Source organism: Pezoporus occidentalis, unplaced genomic scaffold (genome assembly GCF_034315485.1).
Source record: "Pezoporus occidentalis ecotype Australia unplaced genomic scaffold, CSIRO_AGI_Poc_V1 ctg211, whole genome shotgun sequence".
Classification (NCBI taxonomy): Eukaryota; Metazoa; Chordata; class Aves; order Psittaciformes; family Psittacidae; genus Pezoporus; species Pezoporus occidentalis.
In genome coordinates this window covers 552,029-574,051 of record NW_026913976.1, presented here as the reverse complement: position 1 = coordinate 574,051, position 22,023 = coordinate 552,029, and the positions used below count along the sequence as shown (strand labels likewise).

Sequence of the window (22,023 nt, the reverse complement as noted above, 5' to 3'; positions counted from 1 at the left end):
CATATGGCATCATGCTCAGCATGTAAAGCTGGGGGAAGAAGAAAGAATATGGGGATGTTCAGAGTGATGGTGTTTGTCTTCCCAAGTCAGCATTACATATGATGCAGCTCTGCTTTTCTGGAAATGGCTCAACACCAACCTGCCATGAGACGTGGTGAATTAATTCCTTGTTTTGCTCATACATGCAGCTTTTGTTTTACCTATTAAAATGCCTCTATTTCAAACCACAAGTTTTCTCACTTTTACCCTTCTGAATCCCTCCCCCATCCCATTGGTGGGGAAGTGAGTGAGCAGCTGTGTGATGCCTAGTTGCCAGCAGGGGTTAAACCACAGCAAATTGATAAAACGCTTTGCTAATTTAGAATATTCAGGTTTTACTTTTTCATTCTGTTGAAAGTAGTAATCAAAGCTGTATGGATGGAGGAAGCTCTCACAAGGTAAAAGCTGTATGGATGGAGAACACTCATACAAGGTAAAAGCTGTATGGATGAAGAATGCTCATACAAGGTAAAAGCTGTATGGATGGAGAATGCTCATACAAGGTACACTTCACCTTTCAAATTCTAATTGCTGTTTGGCAGCTTGGGTCTGCCTTTCCAGCCCTCTGGTGTGAGGAGAAGGACTATATAGTGGTTATTGATCTCAACTTTAGTCCAGTTTTTCTAGCACTCACATTGCAAAGTTGGGTGTACAGTGGTTTTCTGTACCCACACCTCTTTCTCTCTCACCAATCCCCCCTCCTCCAGACACTCACACTCCCAGAGAGGCATGCAAATGGAACCAGAGATTGTCCTTTGGTGATTCAGAAAAATTCTGAGAAGTTCAAGAAAACAGAAAGAAAGTAACAGACAGGCCACTATGAAAACTACATAAATAAATTAAGATTCAAAGTGGGAAGAGACAACCTAAGCTCAGTAAGATACGCGTCTGAGGCCTGATACGCAATAGAAATTATATCTTAAGAAAGCAGAGCCCAAGACATCCACTTTGATATTTTCACAGTCAAATTAAGGACTGTAACAATTTTTCCAAGAAAAGGTTTGTCCTCTGCAAACATAGGTGAAATCTTAGTCCTAGCTGCTGCCCATATTTCTGTAAAAGGAACATCACTCCCTCTTTGCTGCATGAAAGATTTACCAGTAGCAGACACCATGCAAGGCCTCAAACAGATAACAGACATATTATCAGCAGTGAGCATGAGACTCTTTCTCATGAAAGCATGTTTTTTTCAGCAAGCTTTCCAGACATCCCACTTGAGGTGTGAAAGGCCTGGAAACTGCTATGGCCACTTCTGCTGTTTCCATGTTAGCTATCAGCAGAGAAGTGATTAAAATGTTGCAGTGTGCTCTGTATCTTACTAAGAAAAATCTCAGTGTTCTCACATGGCAACATTTATTCTACACTCAAAAATGTTACTGCAGTACCAAAGCCAAAATATTTTACTGTACTCACTGCTCCGACACATACATGCTCCTGCACCTGAGTACAGGACACAAAGTGTGATTGTTTTTGTACGGTAAAAGCTGGGCACTAAACATTTCTGATACTCCTATGGTGAGCTCACAGAGCATTTGCCAGCACATAAAGCATCGTGGAGGCCAACAAATGCTTTAGGTGTCTGACTCAGTTTTACAGAATAAACAAGCCTTTTCTACTTTTCCATTCTCACTACTTTCAGCAGAATGAGATTCATACCAGTAAAAATCTCCCTTTGTAAGTCGTTTCAATGTAATGTATTACTGCCTGAGTGGAAGGCCCTGCAATATGGCCAGGTGTTCTGCTTTCAGACTGCCTTGAGGATGCTAACCTCCAGCAGAGGAGTGTGTTGGGTAGAAAGGAGCAAGGACATGGTAAGCTGTCACATTAAGGTTCACCAAATCTCATGTATACTTTTATCCCCCTTTTGTATCACCTCACCCTTCTTATTCTAAAATTAACAAGTATCCACATGGAAAGCATGTGACCCACTCTTCATGGAACTGAATTGCAGAAATATTAAAGGTATATATCCGCATGCTTTTGTATGTACTATGAAATATACCATGTGCTTTTGCAGTCTCATTCTCCCAAAAAAAAGGTGCAGGAATTATCATGGATACACAACGAAGCACAGATTGCTTTCCCCTCCTCTATTTTCATTGCTTACCTTCACTAACTGCATGAGGCTTAATAATGCAACAAGTACAGTTTGTGAATTTTGCACTGTTGACTGGTCCACGACCTCCACTGGAGGGAAAGAACAATTCCAGCTCCTGAAAAGAATTGCAATTGAATACATTTTAGAGTGATCTAGCTGCATACATCAGCCTTTATCATAAGTAACAATATCTGAGGTATCCACAGTCACAGAAGATAAACCACAATTACAGGTTTTTTTGTGCTACAAATACTTTTTCCCTATAATATTCTCTCAAACATATCTTTCCCTCTCTGGCACCACAGCTACAATCATAAAAACATGATTAGAATTCTTGCAATGTCGTTCTTTCCCCTCCTGTAACACCATCCATTTCCATTCAGAACATCCAAAGCACTGCTACCACAGCCACAATCATTTGGGAAAGGTGTTCCCAGTTTTCTAAATTCTCTCTCTCCTTCCTCAGTATCTTTCCCAAATCTACTCCCGCATATGCATATTTTATCTTCCGACTTTTCACATCATCTTTTCCATTATAAGAGCAAGTATGCAACTACCATACATTGTTCAGTATGTTTTCTTTCCATACACAAAGCTGACCTCTATCCCATTTATTTATTTCTTTCATTTTGTCTTAAACACTAGAATTATTGACTCTTGCCTTAGTGACAGTATCTTTCTTTATTTTATTTTTTTTAATCTTACTGAATTTGAGCTGATGAACTCAATTGCTCTGATTTTGGGATGAACCTCCTTGCCTCCAATCACTTCCTTTCTCCCCACCGTTACTATTCAGATATCATACAGCTTGGGTCTTAGACCATACTGGGGTGAGCTTGACAGCCAGGTTTCTTTCCTCAGTGATATTTTTTCACTGTTTACTGCCAGCTTCACAGGTTTTCCATACCATTTATTCACATATGTTACACAATCTGCCAATTAAGATTAGTTAAATGCTCAGAATGCAGATTCCATTTCACACCTATTGGTCAAATTCAGTAAGAGTTGATTGATAAATTTCTATTTAAGGGAAATAATAATATCCTGGAAATACTATTACCAAATCTATTTGATTTTTTTTTCCTGTGTAACACTAGCAGTGTTAAAGGCCATTTCCTGAAATAGTCTCATTTCATCTACTAGCTCAGATCACACGGAATAGACTTAGATATCTGCCAGTCTTTAGCTCATGACACTCTGAAAATTCCTGTAATCCTTACTTGGAAAGAATTATATAATTCAAACGAATTCATCTTTCAATAGAAGGGAAAAAAAATTTTGTTTTTCTCCTAGCAAATAATCCACATTTTAATTGGGCACATCTGAGACAAAAGGGTTCATTTCCTACATTCTTCTGCTGATAAAATGCTGCATGTTTCAAAGACTTTGTCCCACTCTGTTAACTAATGTTTATTTTAAAAGAAGGACCCAGGAAAAGGCAGCAAAATATTTACAATATTTAAAGCTTTGTTTTATCCATTAAAAGGATAATCAAAGGAAAATACCTGAACAATGATGAAGCACTAAGATGATGAAATGACAAACTATAAGCAAGTGGAGCCTTAAAAAGAAAATTCTTTTCCTTTCCCTTTACTCTTTATGTAAAAAAACTCCAAAATTTGGCCTGCTGAGAGTCACCAGATTAGAATATATCAAAGGCACGTTTTCACATGTCATTTAGCCACAAAAAGAACAATGCAGGCTTCCACAATTCACAACACATTCATTAGGTGTGGCTGATACCATTTTTCCTTCAGAAGAGTTTGTTTAGGTCCCTGTATCTTATATTTCTTTCAGCAAAGCTCTGTCAAGGTGCAGCCAACTAGTTTCCATGGCAACTGCTATGCATCCATAGAATACTGGGCCCACTAAATTAAAATAGGCACAAGGGGCACAATTTTTGTTGATTTATTGAAGGTTGGTATCAGTAACACCACAAAGATGCACACACCTGCAAAAGTTTGGCAAAATAATCCCACAGTCATAAATTGCTGCACGTGAAGGGGGCCTTCAAACAGCATTTAAAAAATGACGAAATGCAAAACCAACAAACTTAAGCCAAAGCACTTATGCTTCTAATCAAAATTTTATGCTAACAGACACATTGTCAGTTCAAAAGCTGGCAGAGCTGTCACAACAGTACACAGGAATAACGAAAAACTTTCACCCTTATATATGAAGACATCTAGTTATTTAACCAGAACTACAAAGACTTTTCTGACTATAATTTTCCTTCAACAGAAAGGATCAATTTCATCCAGACTTCTTCTGACTCTGTACCATCTTCATCAAGTCTGCCAGCAAAAATGGTATTTCAGGTGCAGCATATGATTTCTTGTCAAAACCAGAGGCACACGGAGAGGATCCAGCAGCCCAAGCACGGCACAGATACATGAGATGAGTGCTTGACCAGCAGAAAATACCCCATGTTTTGCTATGGCACATAGAAGTTAACCAATTCTTCCCTCACCACCGGGATATAATCTCTGTGTATACTTTCTAGTATATAGTAACTGGCAGCTTATTAGGTATTCCACGGCAGATCTCTTTCCAGTTATGCTACTGCCGCTGCTCCAATTTTAACAGAAGAAAGACTGGGATCAAGGAAACAACAACTGACATCTTCTCACCACTGGTCTAGAGCTAAGATACCACAGCGCAATATCAATCAGTCATGAGGCAAACTTCATTCTTGCCAACGTTTACCAGCATATCTACCCCAAAACCAGCATATCTACCCCACAACAAAGCACACAGATAGTCACCTCAATTCTGTAGAAATGCTCATAGTATCTACCGCCCTGTCCCAGGGCTTTTTCTTACCACTAAGGAAACACACACTTGAAAACAAAGCAAAATAGAACTGATCTCCTCAAAGCCAAGCCCACTGTACTACCTTTCAAAACACAAAGCACTATGAAGTGGCCTGTTTTCATAATCATTCATTCTGAGTAATAACAGCAGAGGTCTACTGAAGACTATGGAGGAGAACACGTAACTGCAACACACAGGATGGCACAAACAATTTTGTTTAATCCCTTTGTTTTTGTGATCAACATTGGTAGGCTATAGGTAGATAATACAGGCTATGCAATTAGCTCAATGTCTGTGATGTACAGAAGACATTAAAAATTACCAGGCATGCTCTCCCGATCAAAGTGCCCAAGGTTCCCCTTTGTGAAAGAGATAAACAAGATTTTTCTTTTCAGTTTACTTTTCCACTCTAAAAAGGATCCGTGAAGAATATCTAAACTAGTTCTAAACTCAAGTGGGGAAAAAAAAAAAAAAAGAGGAATTCCTGACCCAGCTGTTAACCAGATAAAGTAAAAGTAAACGTCAGTCAACAAACAGTCAAAAACTTACTTGAGCAGCTGAAGCAACTGAATCTGGGCCATGAGCTGCATTTCTTAGGCCAGTATGTCCAAAGTTCCCTCTAATGCTCTCTGGTGTATCAGTCTGTGCCGCTGCAGAGTTTGCTGGCCCCAGTAACGTTTTCCATTTACAAACTGCATCATCACCTAAGATTTCCATAGCAACAATGGGACCACTCGTTATGAACTGGAGAAGCTCACTGTAAAATGGAAACAGTACATGGTGATCTATGCTACAAAATAAAACCAAAAAGAACATATGATCCAGTGGAGACGAACTCAACTCGGCAAGGCCTTGAGCAACTTGATCTAACTTCAAAGCTGGCTCTGCTTTGAGACAGGAAGTTGGACTATGTGATGGGAAGATGCTCCCTTCTTATTATGGTTGTAGAAAAAGAATCAGATAATACAAACTCACTCAAGCTACTGTATGCCATGTTCAATTTCAAAAGAATTTTTAAAAGATTGGTACTAGAAAGAGCCCCTGCTAACCATTGCTTGGCAGGAGCAATTCCTAAGCATGTCTCTTCTGCACAGCAGGATAAAAGGATTCTTACACGACCTGTGTGTTCCCCACTCGCACAACTTCAACACTGCTGCGAGGATGGAGTGCTCACTGCCTCAGGGATCTCTCCCATAGATTTTGCCCAGCCAAAATCCAAAGTGGGAGAGAAGGGAGAAGCAAGATTTGGAAAGTTTGTGGGGAAGAGGGGTCTAAACTGCAGTTATCACATCCTGACATACGCAGAAGTCAAATGACTTTAATGGGCTGAATCTGAGTAAGGAGAAGAGATCAGGCTGTCAGGAGCAGCCAGTCTTCTGTCCTGACTATCTGACAAAGAAAACAGTCACACAAAATTGGAAACCCAAACACCCTATTAAAAAGCCCCACTGTAACTATAATTCCGTATCTTTACAAAACTTGCATAACAACAAGACTGCCTTTTCACTGTGTCTGGACAGAACCAACAAAGAAGAAAGTTGGCTCAATGCTTTTTGTACTACTTTCTCATAAAAAGAGCTTCGCACAATTATAATTGTGGATGTGTATGCTTCTTCATCTTCTTCCTAATGATCATTTATGCAATGATCCATGGGGAAGAAGAAAAGAGAAATCCTATTAGTTTTTTGCTAGAGGAACGATATTAGAACTATGAGAAGTTACATAAAAATAAAGAAACTACACAGGGACAAGCTGTTGGGACTCAGGTTCTATTGATCAGAGACTGCTTGTTTAGAATACGGTTAAATGGCTTACACATACATACACCCAAGAAAAAAGCAACTTCTATAACACTGCTTACAGTTCAGACTGATCCCAAATATTAAATAATTTTTAAAAATTAAATTCTTTAATACGACATTATTTTCCAAACAAGTAGAATTCACTAGACTAACATTGACTAGCGAACTTGCAAACTAAATCTGAATTTAAAGACAAGTAATACAATGCTAAATATAATTGAGTCAGAGTTTTTACATTTCACTGCCTTGAAGATTCTTGCCCTGTTTGATCTGCAATGCTTTATAACTATTTGTTTCTAATTTAGAGAAAAATCCTACACAGAAGACGTAGCCAACGGGACTGTAGCATGGGAGACCAGCACATCACAGTGGACAAAGGCTACAGTTTCTCAGATAATTACCATTAGCATAGATAGACATCTGTGAAATAACACTACAGGTAAAGTTCCTGCTTATTTACCAACATATTCAAGCAGGCTTATTCAGCAAAGAAAAGGCAATCCTAAATCCTCCTCTGATCTCCAGCATGGTCAGATGTAGCCTGGGACCATGTCTCTGTGAAGAGCTTGAGTTTGGACCCACAATAATCAGTTGCTGTTGCAGGAGAGCAGCTGGCAGATCCTAATACTCAGAAACTTCAAGACAGTACTGAAACCAGGTCTTTTGACCAACTGAGTGCAAACCCAGGTTCCAGCATGGCTGAAAAACACAAGGCAGAGCTGTACCCTTTTCCTAGAAGAGGCAGACTGCCAAATCCAGAGGGAGGAAAGGAAAGTTGTTTGTTGGTACCTTTAGGCAAAGCAGAAATGACACAATCTCTGGTATCAGTCTGGTCAGTTACGACAAGACTAGGTTTTTCATGTTAGGTGGAGCAGTCTAACACCATGGAAGTTTGACGTTTCATCCAAGGGTAGCAGTACTCTAAACAACTACCCCGTGCACTATCCTTTCAGTTACTTACAATTTGGGGTACTTGCTATCAAATCAATTCTCACAGCTAAGTGTTCCCCCTAATTATCATTATCTGCAAGCTCCACCCTGATCCTGAAGATGCTCCTTCCCTTGGCTTTGAAGCTTTGCCTTGGTAGAAGCATTTTCACTTCTAAGAGACCAAAGACATTGCCCTGATACTATCAGGCTGTAAAGAGTATGAGTTAAAACCCTGAATAGCTGAAGTAAGGATCTGTTCCTGGAGGAAGACAAACAGGGTGCATGCTCTGCAAAGGGCTCCACTCAACTAAGACAAGTTCTGATTTTCCCGTGGTCCTGCAGTACCAAATACGATAAATGAAGCTTGTGCATTCATTAAACAAGCTTACTGCATGTCAAGCTGAAATTGATATACCTACTTATAAAAAGGTTTTGATTGATGGTCTACGTAGAAATCAGCTGCTTCTTTTCTGAAAGAATAAAAAGACATATACAGATATATACACACACACACACATATACCTATATATGTATATATATATATAAACCTCCCTGAAAACCACAAACTATCATTCATCAACATGTTTCCACGGGTAATGTCTTCCCAAGCTGGACAGCTTCTGGAATGTTCATGCTCAATAACAGAAACTACATTTAATTTTCTATCATATTTTGTGTCGCTACAGGTATAGCTTGTAGCTGCCACCTCCTTATGCTCCTGCTCTGGGAAGGAAGTAATTACTGAAGCCCATAGCATGGACTTTCAAGGTCACTGATAGTCCCCACATTCTCAGTTTGAGAAATAAATGCAGTGGAGTCACCTTGCCAAGCCATTCACTGACGTCGTTTTCATCTTTCATCTCAGTTTGAGTGTGTACGTTGGTTACTGAAGTTTGGTTTTTAAAGCATAAAAAAAGAATTTAGCTGCTTCACTGGAACTTATTTCCTTATCAAGGCTAGTGTTTGATTATTCTGGTGCATAACAAAATATTGCATAACCTGGTTTCTATTCAAAATCCTCTAATGTTATAAGTCACATCAGCAGCACAATGCTCTTCAGATTAAAACTTGTTTTCTCCCACACTTTTCCACTTGAAAACTCAATTTGGTCTTGCACTTTCCCTCAGGGAACACAGCAGTTACTACACAGAGCTTTCTCCCAAAGCAGTGGGGTTTCTGTAATGAGGGGGCTCCTTACACTGCCAGGCAAATAAAGGCCACCAGGCATAAGTCTGTACCACAGCTGTTACTTAACCTTTACTCAGGTACTGGAAGCAAAAAGATACCTTTTCAGACAGGGTAGTGGCCCTCTCCAAGGTCTGCATTGCCACAGCCACGCTGCTAGCAGAACTGGGCTCAGCTACCCAACTACACAAGTTTCAGGGACCACGACACACACTCAAGATCCATCCACAGGTGGGCACACCATTTCACCCCACCACCCCTGCAGCTAGCCAGCCTACTCTCTTCCCTGCTTCTTCTCCAGCTGCCTCTCATACTTAACCCTTGTTTACGGCACTGCTTTTTCTACATGGTAACCGCTAGAAAAATCCGTGGACTTTTTCAAGTCTAAAGCTGCTATTTCGCAGCTTCAAAATTCCAGGTCAGAAGCGCAGGCTTGCTCTTGACTTCCTAAAACCTGGTGTGTACCACTTTCTGAACCTGGACTTTGCGGAGAACAACAAGCTCTTCAGGACAATTGACAGGTGAAAGGAAGCAAAACTACTCACTCCTATTCTGGATATAAAGTTCACAATTAAAGCAGAGCTGCAGGAAGAGTAAAAGACTCCCACCTGGAAAACTGTTCTCACCTGCAGAAACAGTCTTGTGATTTTTTTTTTGTCTCCCTGATTTTGCTGACTTTGAGCAGCTGTCTTGGTTGAAAGAAATTACCTGAAGGTTTTTTAGATAACAGATTCCAGGTATGAACAAAGGCACAGTTCTGTCAGCTGCAATGGAACTTTTCACATCTCTCTCCCATTTGCAGTCCAGACTTAAGCCAAATATTGCCAGAGGAAATAAATAACCTTAAGAAAAACTTAAGGAGAATTTAATTTTCCTAACCTTGACAAATATTTGAACAGTCACCATTTTCTCCAGCTTTTTTATCAAAATGACCACCTGATCACTGGAAATGAATAATTCCTGGTTTGTTGCTTTTAGTTCAGTGTATGAGCCATTCAAAATTCAAAAGATTTTCACTGGCCATACAGCTAATATGCTTTCCTTTCATTTCATAACTAAGGCAGAAACATGATTTAAAAATTATGCTAGTCACAGAAACTCCTGCAATCTCAAGCTTCAAACCTATACTCTGCAAATAGCCTGAAGTTTTTGCTTACAATTCACTATTTCATCAGAAAACCCGCTTCTGAAACTAATCCACCAAATAATTTTGCATAGCAAATATGAGAAAGCTATGCAAACTGATTATGTACCATCATTTCTGAATGTGAAGAAATATTTGAGGGATCTATTTCTGAAACAAATTGAGCTCTACTACTCAGTTAAGAATTCCTATTGCAATAAATATAAAATTGCAGTTGTGCTGTATAACTTAGGTCCTTTTAAATTTTATCTCTCTTGTAAGTTCTCTGCTTTTAAAGAACAGAAAACAGCATTCATCTGGGAATAGTAGACTGAACTGATGTATGATTACATGAAGAGACTAGAAAGCTGATGTATCAAAGTAGGTGCCTGCCCTCACTTTCACATCCTGGCTACATTTTTTGACAGAAGGCACAAATCTACTTAACAGTAGGCATGAATCTACTTAACAGTGATTGAAAAACAAATGTAAGTAATAACCCATTTAAAGAAAGCAGTAGATGATGACACTGGTTTGAACAAGCATGCCTGCAGAGACCTAAAGGTTGAAGATTTTGGCAAAGCCATTGTTCTATCATTTTAAAATGGCACAGTGCCAAGAAACAGAGTACACAGTAAGCAGAGAAACCACAAATATTCAAGACTTTATTTTTTTTTAAGTATAACCCAATCTTGTGCTTTTTAATAATTGCTTTCAATTATATAAGAGAAGCAGAAATTTTTATATACTAATAAGGCAATAGAAGTTCAAATCTCAAAGTTGTCTCTTCAGTGAGTCAACTCTAAAGCACATGCCCTGGCTCGACAGTTCTTCAAGTTCTCAGACAGACACTGAAATACAGAACCACCCAACACAACACTGCAGGATCAAATCTCTCAGACTGCTGGGCAGCAAGCAAAAAACGCTGGCTTGAAAGACATTATCAATTGCAAATCAGCATTAGAAACCTGATTGACCTCAATGACTGGAGTTCTTTCAGGGAGGATCTGGGACCAGTATCATCCAGCACCGCAGCAGATGAATGCAGAGACAAGAGGTGGAAGTCACAGTTGTTTTATCAGCACTTCTGAAAGCCAAAAAGGTTTTGAGGTAGGAGAAAATTGTTCCTGACCTCACACAAACCATAAGAAGACATGACCATGGTATTATGTAGAACAGATAGGTTTTCTTTTCATAGACAAGTGGTATACGAACACGTTTGGCAAACCAGCAATGAAGAAATGATGCAGTAACTTTAGGGAAGTTGACTAGGGTAAATTAAATGTTTTCTTTCTTCCGCAGCATGCCTTTTTTTAAAACTTATGGCTCAATTTGATAAGGGAAGAACAGTGAAGGTTAGGGGGGATTAGGAAGATGCAAAATCTGTCTACCCCTGCAGAGCCATCAGAAGATCACTTTCTTTGCCTTAGACTTCCAGTGATAAAAAAAATACCAAACAAGTAAGTGTGGGTCTGAGAACACAAGTTAACGGGTAAACTGAAAGCAAACAAACCAATGGCATTTTAAAGTCAACCCAAGTAAAATCAGCAGTATGGTTAGTATCAGGAAGCCATGAGGTAAGAACATACAGACATGTCAGTAAACACTGCTGAATTGCTAAAACTATGGTAGTCACCTTGGATCCATACAGAGACATTATACATTTAATGACACTAGGCTCATTTGCACAGAACTTTTTACCTCTTAGCTTAATTCTCTACATGCTTTCAGAAACCTACATGATTATGAAACCAATGAGTCCCCCCTCTGTTATCCACTGGAATGGATTTGATGTGCAGAACAACAGAGGATAGCTTCAAAGAATATTCTTATCTGCAAAAAAACACATTTAGATACAATAGAGCTAACCTTAAAAAAATCCTTACCTTGAAAGCACCATCATTTTGGCTTTAGTTATTGTAAATCCTTCATTAATAATGATATCAATTAATTCTCCAATCTTGGGCACTGCATCAGGTTTAATCAAAGCCAGCGTTCTGGGAGGAAAAAAAAAAAAAAAGGTAGAGCGACACAGCCAACGTTACTTTCCTTAGAGCATTTGGTGTGCACGTTGAGTTTGCATTCAGACAAAAAAAACATCACATCAAAGGCAGAAATTCTGCCACAGTCAAACATCCAGTCCCAGCGTCTCATCAATTTCCACACTGTCCTTGAATGCCTGCACAAGACATTATTCTGATAAGAAGGAGCTTTGCACATAACAATTTCCTCAGCTTTCTAGCCCAACTCAGCCCGCAGAGTTCCAGCAGTCTTTATTTACTGACTTCTCCCTTCCCTCTGAGAGCATATAATCTGACCACTTCTTCTTTAGCTAGTGTATATCCCTGCAGCTCCTCAGCCATGGCTCTGGGTTAGACACAACTGTTTCGTTAATGTCTCCCTATAATTGCTCAGTTCCCTTTTCCCCTAATTTTAATCATTATCTACATAAAAATGAAGCTGTTAAATTTCCGTATTTAAAAATACTACTTAAACCTGCATCTCTTTAAAAAAAAAACATAATAAAAAAAAAAAATCACAGTGAAATGATCGTTTTATTACTCCTTTTAAAATATTTGGAGGCCTCAGTCAAAAGAAGGTCTTATTGTTCTTCGTACATTACAAACACCTAATGGTATATAATTTGAATGCCAAATAGCTGACGCTGTTAATAGACACAATAAAAGACTGGCAGAGGAGGTATTACGTCTCTTATACTGACTGACAGCTATATTCTAAGGGAGACAAATCAAAAAATTTCTACACTCTCCCCCACATCTTTGTTTCCAAGTACATCCTGTCTTCTTGATAATTATCTTTTTATACTATACATCCCCAAGGCCAGGACTGTTTTATTAGCGCACTCTGAACAGCACCAAGTACACCATCAGCATTAAGCGTATTATTAATCAAAAATAACAAGCACAAAAAGAAGGTCTGTTAAATGGCATCTTCTATTTGCATTCATATTATGGTGAGTCAGCTTCAAATGTGCTCAGCTTACAAAGCAACAGATTTAGTTCAATCCTGTATCTCAGAAACTCTACGTCTCCAAGAATCCTAAAGAGCTTTGTCCATCTTTAACGCTGTTACAAATAACGAAGGCTGTCCAAGATGGAATTTCTCACTGCAGTATTTCCCTAGATGAAAGGCAAAATAATTGCAAATTTCTCATTTCATATACCAGCATAGAAATGGAAAGCTGCCTTTAGGTTAGCAGTAATATATTCTAGCCAGTGCATTTATGCTTAGGTTGCAGGAAATAGACAAACTTCCACAACATTTACCTTGAACAGTGACCCCAGATTGACAGATACTTTGGGAACAGATAAATCTAAAATATGGGAGTTGTTAGGACCAGGGAATGTAATGAGAAAGATTTGAACATATGCAACATTTCATGTGAAACTAAGGGGGAGACATAGATGACCTTCAGAGCTCAGAAACAGATTTCCTCAAGCACCAGGAAACTTACATACATGGACCAGCTTGGGCCCAGATCCATTGGGAAATACGACGTCAAAAGACTGACGGACTAAGGATAAACTGCATGACAGTAGTCAACCAAGCCTATGCCTCAGTCCATCGCAGTGCAAACTAAAGTCAGTTTAGCTCCATGTTCAGATCAGGAAAGTCTGACCTCTGGCCAACATTCAACACAGTTTGCCAGCATACTTCATGCAGCCTATGGCCCATAGCCTGTTCATCTCTTTCCCAAGGATTTCACAGCTCCACTTCACTTTGTGGTATTTATCATACAACAGGGCGTGCCACACGCATGAAGGCGCAGGAGCAGCTGTGAACTTGACTGATGACACCTGTTCACATGATGCATGACCTGCATCCTGGCATAAGAGGTTCTCAACTCTGTTGTTTACCATGAAGGAGTAAATGATTGAAGGTCTCTACTGCCATTCACATTTCCTTGAGGAATACTTTTCTGAATCTGCATTATTACACAGGCTATTTGAGACAGACTGCTAATGCTAGAAATAAATTGTCCCTTACTTTTCTATTCCAAGCTTTCTAGTAAAATTAATTCCTACCAATATGTAATAAAATATTGCATTATGAAGCAATTTACTTACAAGTCATTAAGGCAAACTGCAATGAGCAACTCCTGTGACACCTTTTTTCTAACACTGATATATAAACTTTAACATTTCAGTGTGAGCTTCTCAGAGGTATGCAAGGTAAAAAAAGGTATAATTCAGCATGCTAAAGACTGTATCTGAGATTGGATTTTGATTCATGTGCCCTATTTTTAGTTCTAATGAGGAATAAGTTTCTTGTGGTTTAATATGATGCAGTCTGCAAAGTACAGTTTGAAATAATTTTACGTCTAGGAACAAAGGACAAAGAATGAGAATTAAGCTCATTTACTTAGATTTTCAGAGGAACTGTATGACTGTACTGCAATGAATACTGAAACAACAGAAGATCAAAGGAACAATGCACAAAACATGCTGCGGCTATGCTTTTGAGATCTACTTATTCCTAATAATAGGACTATTGCATATACAGTAGCTTATGTCTTGTAGGGGAAGAAACGCTGATTATGTCAATGACAAGAAGCCTAAGAATAACATATCCCAATCAAAAAAGAATTCAAATATTTTTGGTTGATACATAAGTTTTCTAACACGATTTTTAAAACCAGTGATATTAACTGACTCCAGTCTACTTAGACAGGACACACTAGTCAGACAAATGTTTACCTCAACTTACACCCACCCAGGATCACAAAGAAATACTACAGAAACAGAAATTCCTGTCCCACGCCAGTGATTCCTTGTGTGATACGCTGTAAATAAGCACAGGCTTACTTAACCACCATTTTAGCTACTGTTTGTGAGAGTTTCCTTATGATACACAGGGAGGGAAGCAAGGAAGGCAAATGATCAAATACGGCTGTATTTAAAAATGGAACCAAAGGTCCCTAATTCAAGCCATTCAAGATTTTTTATATATACTCCTCAGTTTCCCTCAAAGCCTTTGCTGAGCCTGCCTGCATAGAAATTCAGCAACTAAAGAAAGTATTTCCAAACCCAGACTAAACTGCTGATAGTCCTGTACAGCACAAAGGCAAGAAAAAGACAGGAAAACATTCTGCCTTGTACAACATCCTTAAAATTATTAATAGAATTCCAACTACAGATAATTTTAGGAATTATCAAGTATTGCAGAAATTTTATTATATCTGTTTAACTAATAATTGCTGTAAAACCTGCTGGGAACAGGACAAAAGGGCAAATACCTCATATGCAACTCTTTTGCCCAAGGACTCTTTTCATATGACCCTGTTTACCCAGTGAAAGCTTCTGTGAAGAAACTGGATTTTGAGAATCCCTTGCCTGCTTAAGACACCTTTCACTATGTTCCTTTGGGCTATTCTGAATATGTAACACCACTTGCATATCTATGTTATCTTTCGGCTGACATTCCTAAAATGTTTTCCAAACAGCTGACATGTCATAAATTCTCTCCCTTCCTTTTGTAAAGCAGTACAAAAACCCACTCTCTCCCGGGACCACTTCACTGACAACTATAGTGTTGCTGTATAGACAGCAACTTCCCTTACAAGAAGAAGAAAATGTCACTTTATCACAAGCTGCCTTTTCTTGGTATAACTGCATCAGCACCAGGGCTTATGCTAGTTTAGGCAGAGCAGGAAATACACAACTATAAAAAGTGACATTGATATAAAAACCATAGATAAGACAGGCTTCACTGAGGAAGAGCGAGAGTAGCCACATTTACAGAAGACACCCTCTGGAGTTCTCCTCCTCCTTTATGACTCTTCCACCATGCCCAACCCCAGCGTGGAGAAAAAGTACCAGGAGAACTCTTTCTGGAAAGATATTATGGCAGTCATTTCCATGGTAATGTTTTTTGCCAGGTTAAGCAAATATGTGTGTTAAAACTTGCAACTCTTCCTATGTTTCTGGTTATGTACAATTCTCCAGAAAGAGTGCAAAATAAGGCCAGTTAGTGGGAGGGAGCAAGAAAGCAGGCGAGCAGGGCTCACTGGAATGTGATACCTAAGAAAATACTCTGTGCTCTTTTTAAAAAAAAAGCTAGAGCAAATTATGGTAATTTATTAATTTGCAAATTCAACTATTACTTGCATTGCACTCAAACCACATTTAAATTCCTTGTAAATCACACACATGGGGTTTAGGAGACGCTGAAAAATTTCTCAGAAAAAATTCTCCACAGTGGGGAAAAAGCAATGGAGAATGGGAATGGGCCTCTCTTCTGTTACTACTGTTTTCACTTACTACTACTGAGTAGAACGGACTGATAAGGCAGTAGGCTTCTGCACAGATTCCAGACAGACAGGTGCTAGCTCTGCAAGATCCAGCCCTTTCAAGGCCAGCAATCAGGACTACCAATTCTACCCCAAAAGAATCTCCAAATCACAAGAATTCTACTGTTGCCTGCCCTGGGAAGTAAAAAGGCAGAGGAACCCCTGTTTTCCTCCTCCCCTCTTCTCTCCCAAAAGACCTTGAGGAGGCAGCAGCTGACACCATGGAGAAGCTGACCTTGAAGATCTTTCAGCTAACAACAGTAGTCATGGGTTTGCCCACAAGCCCAGGCCAGTCCGCTTCACTCCAGCTATCAGTATGCCAGATCATTTCAAACTGCATGTAAACTTGTAGCTGTCTCCTTCTCTCCCATAGTACAGAATACTTGTCTCATTTCCATCAAAGAACAACTACTTTGAAAGCCAAACTACAAAGGACCATTTAAAAAAACATGCATTCTTACTTCTCTTTACGGCTCCCCAGTTTGCGGGCTGTATATTGATCCCCATAGTCCACTAAGTTCAGATGACGGGAAAAAACAGTGATTTTGTTGCCCACAAACAAATCCTCAAGGTGTAGGCTCTCATACTTGGTGCGCTTTAGGAAGGTGCGATGATTCTTCACATCATACTGCAGAGAAAAGAACATTAAAATCTACCATATCAAGAGATCAAAGCTGTGGGCAAATTCAACATAATTTTTACTCTACCTTCAAAAATTTCCACAGTACTGTGGAATTGAATCTGATCACTAAACTGATTTAATTCCTGACCCTTTGGACTTAGAGGTGCACCAGGAAAGCTTAGAAGACTAAACCACAATCACAAATTTATTGCATTTAAATACTCTCAGGATGACAGCTATCTTTGCATTTTTCATTTCATCATTTGTTTGTGCTAATTCAAGCTGTGATAAATGGTTCAGGTGCCTAGTGGATACCTCTGCCCAGTCTCACTGAGAGTTCCCCCTAGCAGATCTCTGCTGTTTCACAGACCAATGGCTCACACCGGGATCGATGAAGATTTGCACTGTGGCAGGTCTCCAGGGAATCATTCCAATGATGACATGCTTTATTTGACTGCACAAGACTCAGAATTAGGGACGGATGGGTGACTGCAACATTAGGTTGAGACATTCTCACTGCCTAAAGCTGCAAGCTCAAAAGCCTGTCAAGACAATTCAGCTATATATCATCATTCCAAGCAAGATCCAAGATATTAATGTGTAGTTTTCTGGGTGGGCTGGCAAAGCACAAGAGGCAACCTGCTGAACAGTTTCTTCACTGTATGTGGGTATTACAGATGCCTTCTGTATCCTAAGGAAGCAGAATCTTATCAAAGGAAGAGTTTCGTCCTCCTCAGGCCAGACTTACCCTTCTCTGTCTTGAATTACATACACGTACTGTGCTCCACTGTAATGGTATACAGACTAGAATAGCATTAAAAGGAAGAATATGATTCCCACAAATTTTGGAGGGAAAAAAAAAATTAAGAGTAAAATTACATACTCGTTACATACAAACAGACTGTGTCCCTCCTGCCCATGTACTTGTAGAAGTAAACCATGCAAAACAAAAGAGTTCTCTACTAAGAATCTGTCCTTTCTAAAAATTTCTGCTCTCTTTTTAGGAAATCTCCTGCAGAAATAAAACCTGTCCAGGCTGTAAAAATTCCCCGTGAGAGTTATTAACTACGGAAACTTCAGAAAATGGGGCATCTCTTTGTCATGAGATCCTGTTTGATCATAAGAGCTGCTTGCTGTCATGTGCAAAAACCTATATTGTACTCATTCAGCTGCAAAGCAAGCTAGAAACTTGCTTCATTATTCCCACTGTCCTTTTTCTTCACAGGAACCAAGACATGAAGGACTAAGAAAGAAAAGGAAAGCTGAGGACTTCACACAACACAAGCTTTAAATAGCTCTGCTCCACCCTCAGCTGAGGTGTGTGATAAAGGAGAGCTATTATCCAGGAGATGGGGAAGGGGATGAAACATCTTTCTCGTAAGCAGGGAAAAGCTGGCTCATATCCATTACCTCCCTTATCCTCAGATACGTTAGAGGTAAGAGTGGGCTGTCATCTCCTCAGCAAGATACCAAAAGATGCAGAAGAATTAGGCACTAACAGAGAATTGCTAAATTCTGCAGAAATTAAAAAAAAAACAAAAAGTCCAGAAAGAATTCTTAATATAATATCTGTCCACAAATTCATGGCAAAAGTGATTTTGAGACACTCTTTCTATAGAGGTATTACATGCATTTTTGCTTTTCTAACTCACATCCTGATCACATGCAGTCCATATACACTCATACCACATACTACTCATACGCACACACTATACTACCGTAACCTAAGAGCACACTAGCAAAATGCAAAAGTCTGCTAAGCCATAGGTATTTGATGCTGAATGCATTAAGAAGCTTAAGAACACCTTGAAAGCTCTTGGGTTTGAGACGTCTAGGTGAAATGAACAACAATTTTGCCAGCCTACACATGGTTGTGTAGGAAGATGATTATGGCTCCTGACTGATTAACTAAACTGTCTCCGGGAAATAAAAACTAAAAATCCTCACCTTTTGACAACTGTGCACACACAGATATCATACAAAGAACTAACTTAAAAGGGACAACATCATGACAGTTTCTTTAAAGAGACTATCAGTAAAAAATGCAAAGAGCATCACCTCCACACATGTGGGTACCATGGTTTCAGTGAGTAGTAGTTTGGGTAAGAACAGGCAGATTCCACTAGGTTTCTTATTTCTGCATTTGAGATTTATAGCAGGAAAACTAAAAATTTTATTGTAAAATTACTAAGTATGAATATCCAAGTCTAGGCTATTCTGAGGCCCCTAGATCTTCATTAGAAATTGGAAAAGATAGTCCAAACCATTCATTCCTAAAAGGAAGCACAAAGCATTGGCTGGCTTACTAGGATTATCTTTACATTACCTCTTACATTTAAATATATATATAAATGTAATATATGTATATTTTTATACATGCCTATTGCTGCAAAATGCTTGTTTTAACATGGTATCAATAAACAGTGGGGATTAGTTGTACGAACCACAAGTCAGAAAGATCTGTGCAAGCACCACTGATGTAAGAATTTAGATCCCACTGTCTGAAACATGCTTCCTTTCATTCAAACCAAATTAAGAGCAATTTATCAATTCTCTACTCTGAAAATACTTTTATAGCTTACTCTTCAGAGAATTCTGGAATTTCTGCTGAAGCTTATGCCCCTATTTGGAATCAGCTTCAAATTAAGTTTCTCAAGCAGCAGGTCAGTGTTGCTGAGCTTCAATTCTGAAACCCAAGCAGAGATTGAATAAGAAAAGATTTGTGAAGATGAATTTCTCCAAGTCAAAGCAAGCTTTAAGAAAAAAAATTATAAACACGGAAGCTATTCCACATGCTTCACATGCTGTGAACTTGTATTTCTGCAAGAAACAGAGCAAGATTGGACGACAGGATGACCATGAGCCAACACTGTGCCCTTGTGGCTAAGAAGGCCAATGGCATCCTGGGGTGTATTAGAAGGGGGGTGGTTAGTAGGTCGAGAGAGGTCCTCCTTCCCCTCTACTCTGCCCTGGTGAGACCCCATCTGGAATATTGTGTCCAGTTCTGGGCCCCTCAGTTCAAGAAGGACAGGGAGCTGCTGGAGAGAGTCCAGCGCAGGGCAACTAAGATGATTAAGGGAGTGGAGCATCTCCCTTATGAGGAAAGACTGAGGGAGCTGGGTCTCTATAGTTTGGAGAAGAGGAGACTGAGGGGTGACCTTATTAGTGTCTATAAATATATAAAGGGGGAATGTCACGAGGATGGAGCCAGGCTCTACTCAGTGGCAAACAATGACAGGACAAGGGGTAATGGGTGCAAACTGGAACACAAGAGGTTCCACTTAAACTTCTTCTCAGTGAGGGTGACGGAACACTGGAACAGGGAGGTTGTGGAGTCTCCTTCCCTGGAGACATTCAAAGCCCGCCTGGACACATTCCTGTGTAACATTATCTAGGTGTTCCTGCTCTGGCAGGGGGATTGGACTAGATGATCTTTTGAGGTCCCTTCCAATCTCTAGCATACTGTGATACTGTGAAGATACTTGATAAATTACATTTTTTTACCATTTTTTCCTTAAGTTACATTTTCCTTACATTTTCCATCAATAGGTATAGGCAGTAGCTTCCCATTTTGTAAACTGCTTAATTGGATAGAATCATTATGATAATAGATACTTTTCTTCTTTTATTCTCACCATTTCAACTGATCCGTCTTTTGGATAATACAGAAGTTCATAACGTCGAAAGAGTGAAGCATTTGGGTCATACCATTCAGCAGTGAAAGCAAACCTGTCATCTTGACTCTGGAAATAGAAAAGGGGAGAAAAAGGCTGTTACAGAAAGCATACATGTTTTATATGTAAAAACACACCAACAGAAAACTTCCTTGCATTTGTCATCAGAAGAGTAAAAAAAGGGAAAAAAAAAAAACACTTGTAAATGCATTTGCACACTCTGCGTATCATTTTCTGCTTACCACATCTGGTGACATCTTTTCACTTTCAGCTATCATGTTTTAAGTATGATGGAACAGCATGGCAGTTTGCCCGGCAATCTCGAAACTTACTCTGATTTTATCAGACACGAAAGATAGACCGTTGTAGAAGTTGTTGTTAGACTTCTTCACTTTGTGAAGTATTTGATTTACTTTAATTTCTTAGAAATAAAGTGTTTGCTCACAAATGAAATACAGAATCTTAAGATATTTTCTATTCATCCTACAATAAAACACCTTCCTCTTCCTGAGCAATTATATCTGAACTGCTGTTAATGATGAGATAAATATATTAAAGGACAACATCAGTTTGATTGACTATTTCACATACAGCATAAATAGCCCAATCTCATTTACAACTCAGTTTCTGCCCCTAAGGAGTGTGACAAGAAAGGTAGACTACAGTAATCCTAAAACTGTAGCTACATGCATAGCTCATCCTTCAGAGGATAACCGTTTGCAGCAATGTAAGCACAAAGGCGATGTAATGCATGTGGACCTGCAGTTCTAACACCTCTTAGTGGCATATGTTTGTTAGTTATCAATACCGCAACATCAGTTATTTTACAGCTGCTAGATGGAATTCTAAATTTTTATTTTCTACACCTCCCCTAAATCTCATTCTAGTCCTGAGGGTAAGCACAGTCCTGCCACAGGCTTCCACTTCTTAGACGTATCTGTGCTCTTTTATATATCTTAAATATTTAGACACAACTTGGAGTTCAAGTTAAAGCAATGTAGGTCTTTTTAGTACTTCAGATTTTAGAGAAGAGCAGCATTTCAGCTGTTTCAAAGACTGCTCAATAAGCAACAGGACAGAAAGAATTCCCACGGGCTTCCATGACTATTCTGGAACATCAGCAGGAAAAGAATAACCATTTTCCTAGTGAGTACAAGCCTACAGAGATACAGACATTAAAAACAAAACAAAAACAACAAAAAACAAAACAAAACAAAACAAAACAAACAAAACAAAACGGCAAGAGTGATCTTGTCAGTGCATTTTTTCTTTCAGCAACTTCAGCTTAAAACTGACTTATGACTAAGTGCTTTTGCAGGTTGAAGTCCTAACACAAACAGCAGCAGGAAAGGATGAGACAATGAGGAACAGTTTTCTGCTCAGTTAATAGCATCATGGCAAGTGCCCCACCCTCTTGTCAGCCTTT

At 39.2% G+C, this 22,023-nt stretch overlaps 1 protein-coding gene and 1 long non-coding RNA gene across 4 annotated transcripts in view; one reads left to right on the top strand and one right to left on the bottom strand.

The window, feature by feature from the left end:
* Window positions 1-22,023, bottom strand: part of NME7 (NME/NM23 family member 7) — a 92,534-nt gene that overhangs the window by 54,077 nt on the left and 16,434 nt on the right. The window contains exons 2-7 of the mRNA XM_062619519.1: window positions 20,559-20,666; window positions 16,763-16,929; window positions 11,878-11,988; window positions 8,103-8,153; window positions 5,501-5,708; window positions 2,147-2,252 (exon numbers count right to left, since the gene is read on the bottom strand). Coding sequence (XP_062475503.1) covers window positions 2,147-2,252; window positions 5,501-5,708; window positions 8,103-8,153; window positions 11,878-11,988; window positions 16,763-16,929; window positions 20,559-20,666 — 751 coding nt within the window. The remainder of the gene's footprint in view (window positions 1-2,146; window positions 2,253-5,500; window positions 5,709-8,102; window positions 8,154-11,877; window positions 11,989-16,762; window positions 16,930-20,558; window positions 20,667-22,023) is intronic.
* LOC134164105 (uncharacterized) lies at window positions 744-21,971 on the top strand. Of its 3 annotated transcripts, XR_009964991.1 has the most exons (4): window positions 744-2,001; window positions 7,059-7,192; window positions 18,149-18,240; window positions 21,916-21,971. It is a non-coding gene; the product is annotated as an uncharacterized LOC134164105 (long non-coding RNA). The 3 variants fall into 3 exon arrangements; XR_009964989.1 differs by lacking the exons at window positions 18,149-18,240; window positions 21,916-21,971 and adding an exon at window positions 8,370-9,420; XR_009964990.1 differs by lacking the exons at window positions 7,059-7,192; window positions 18,149-18,240; window positions 21,916-21,971 and adding an exon at window positions 4,379-4,531.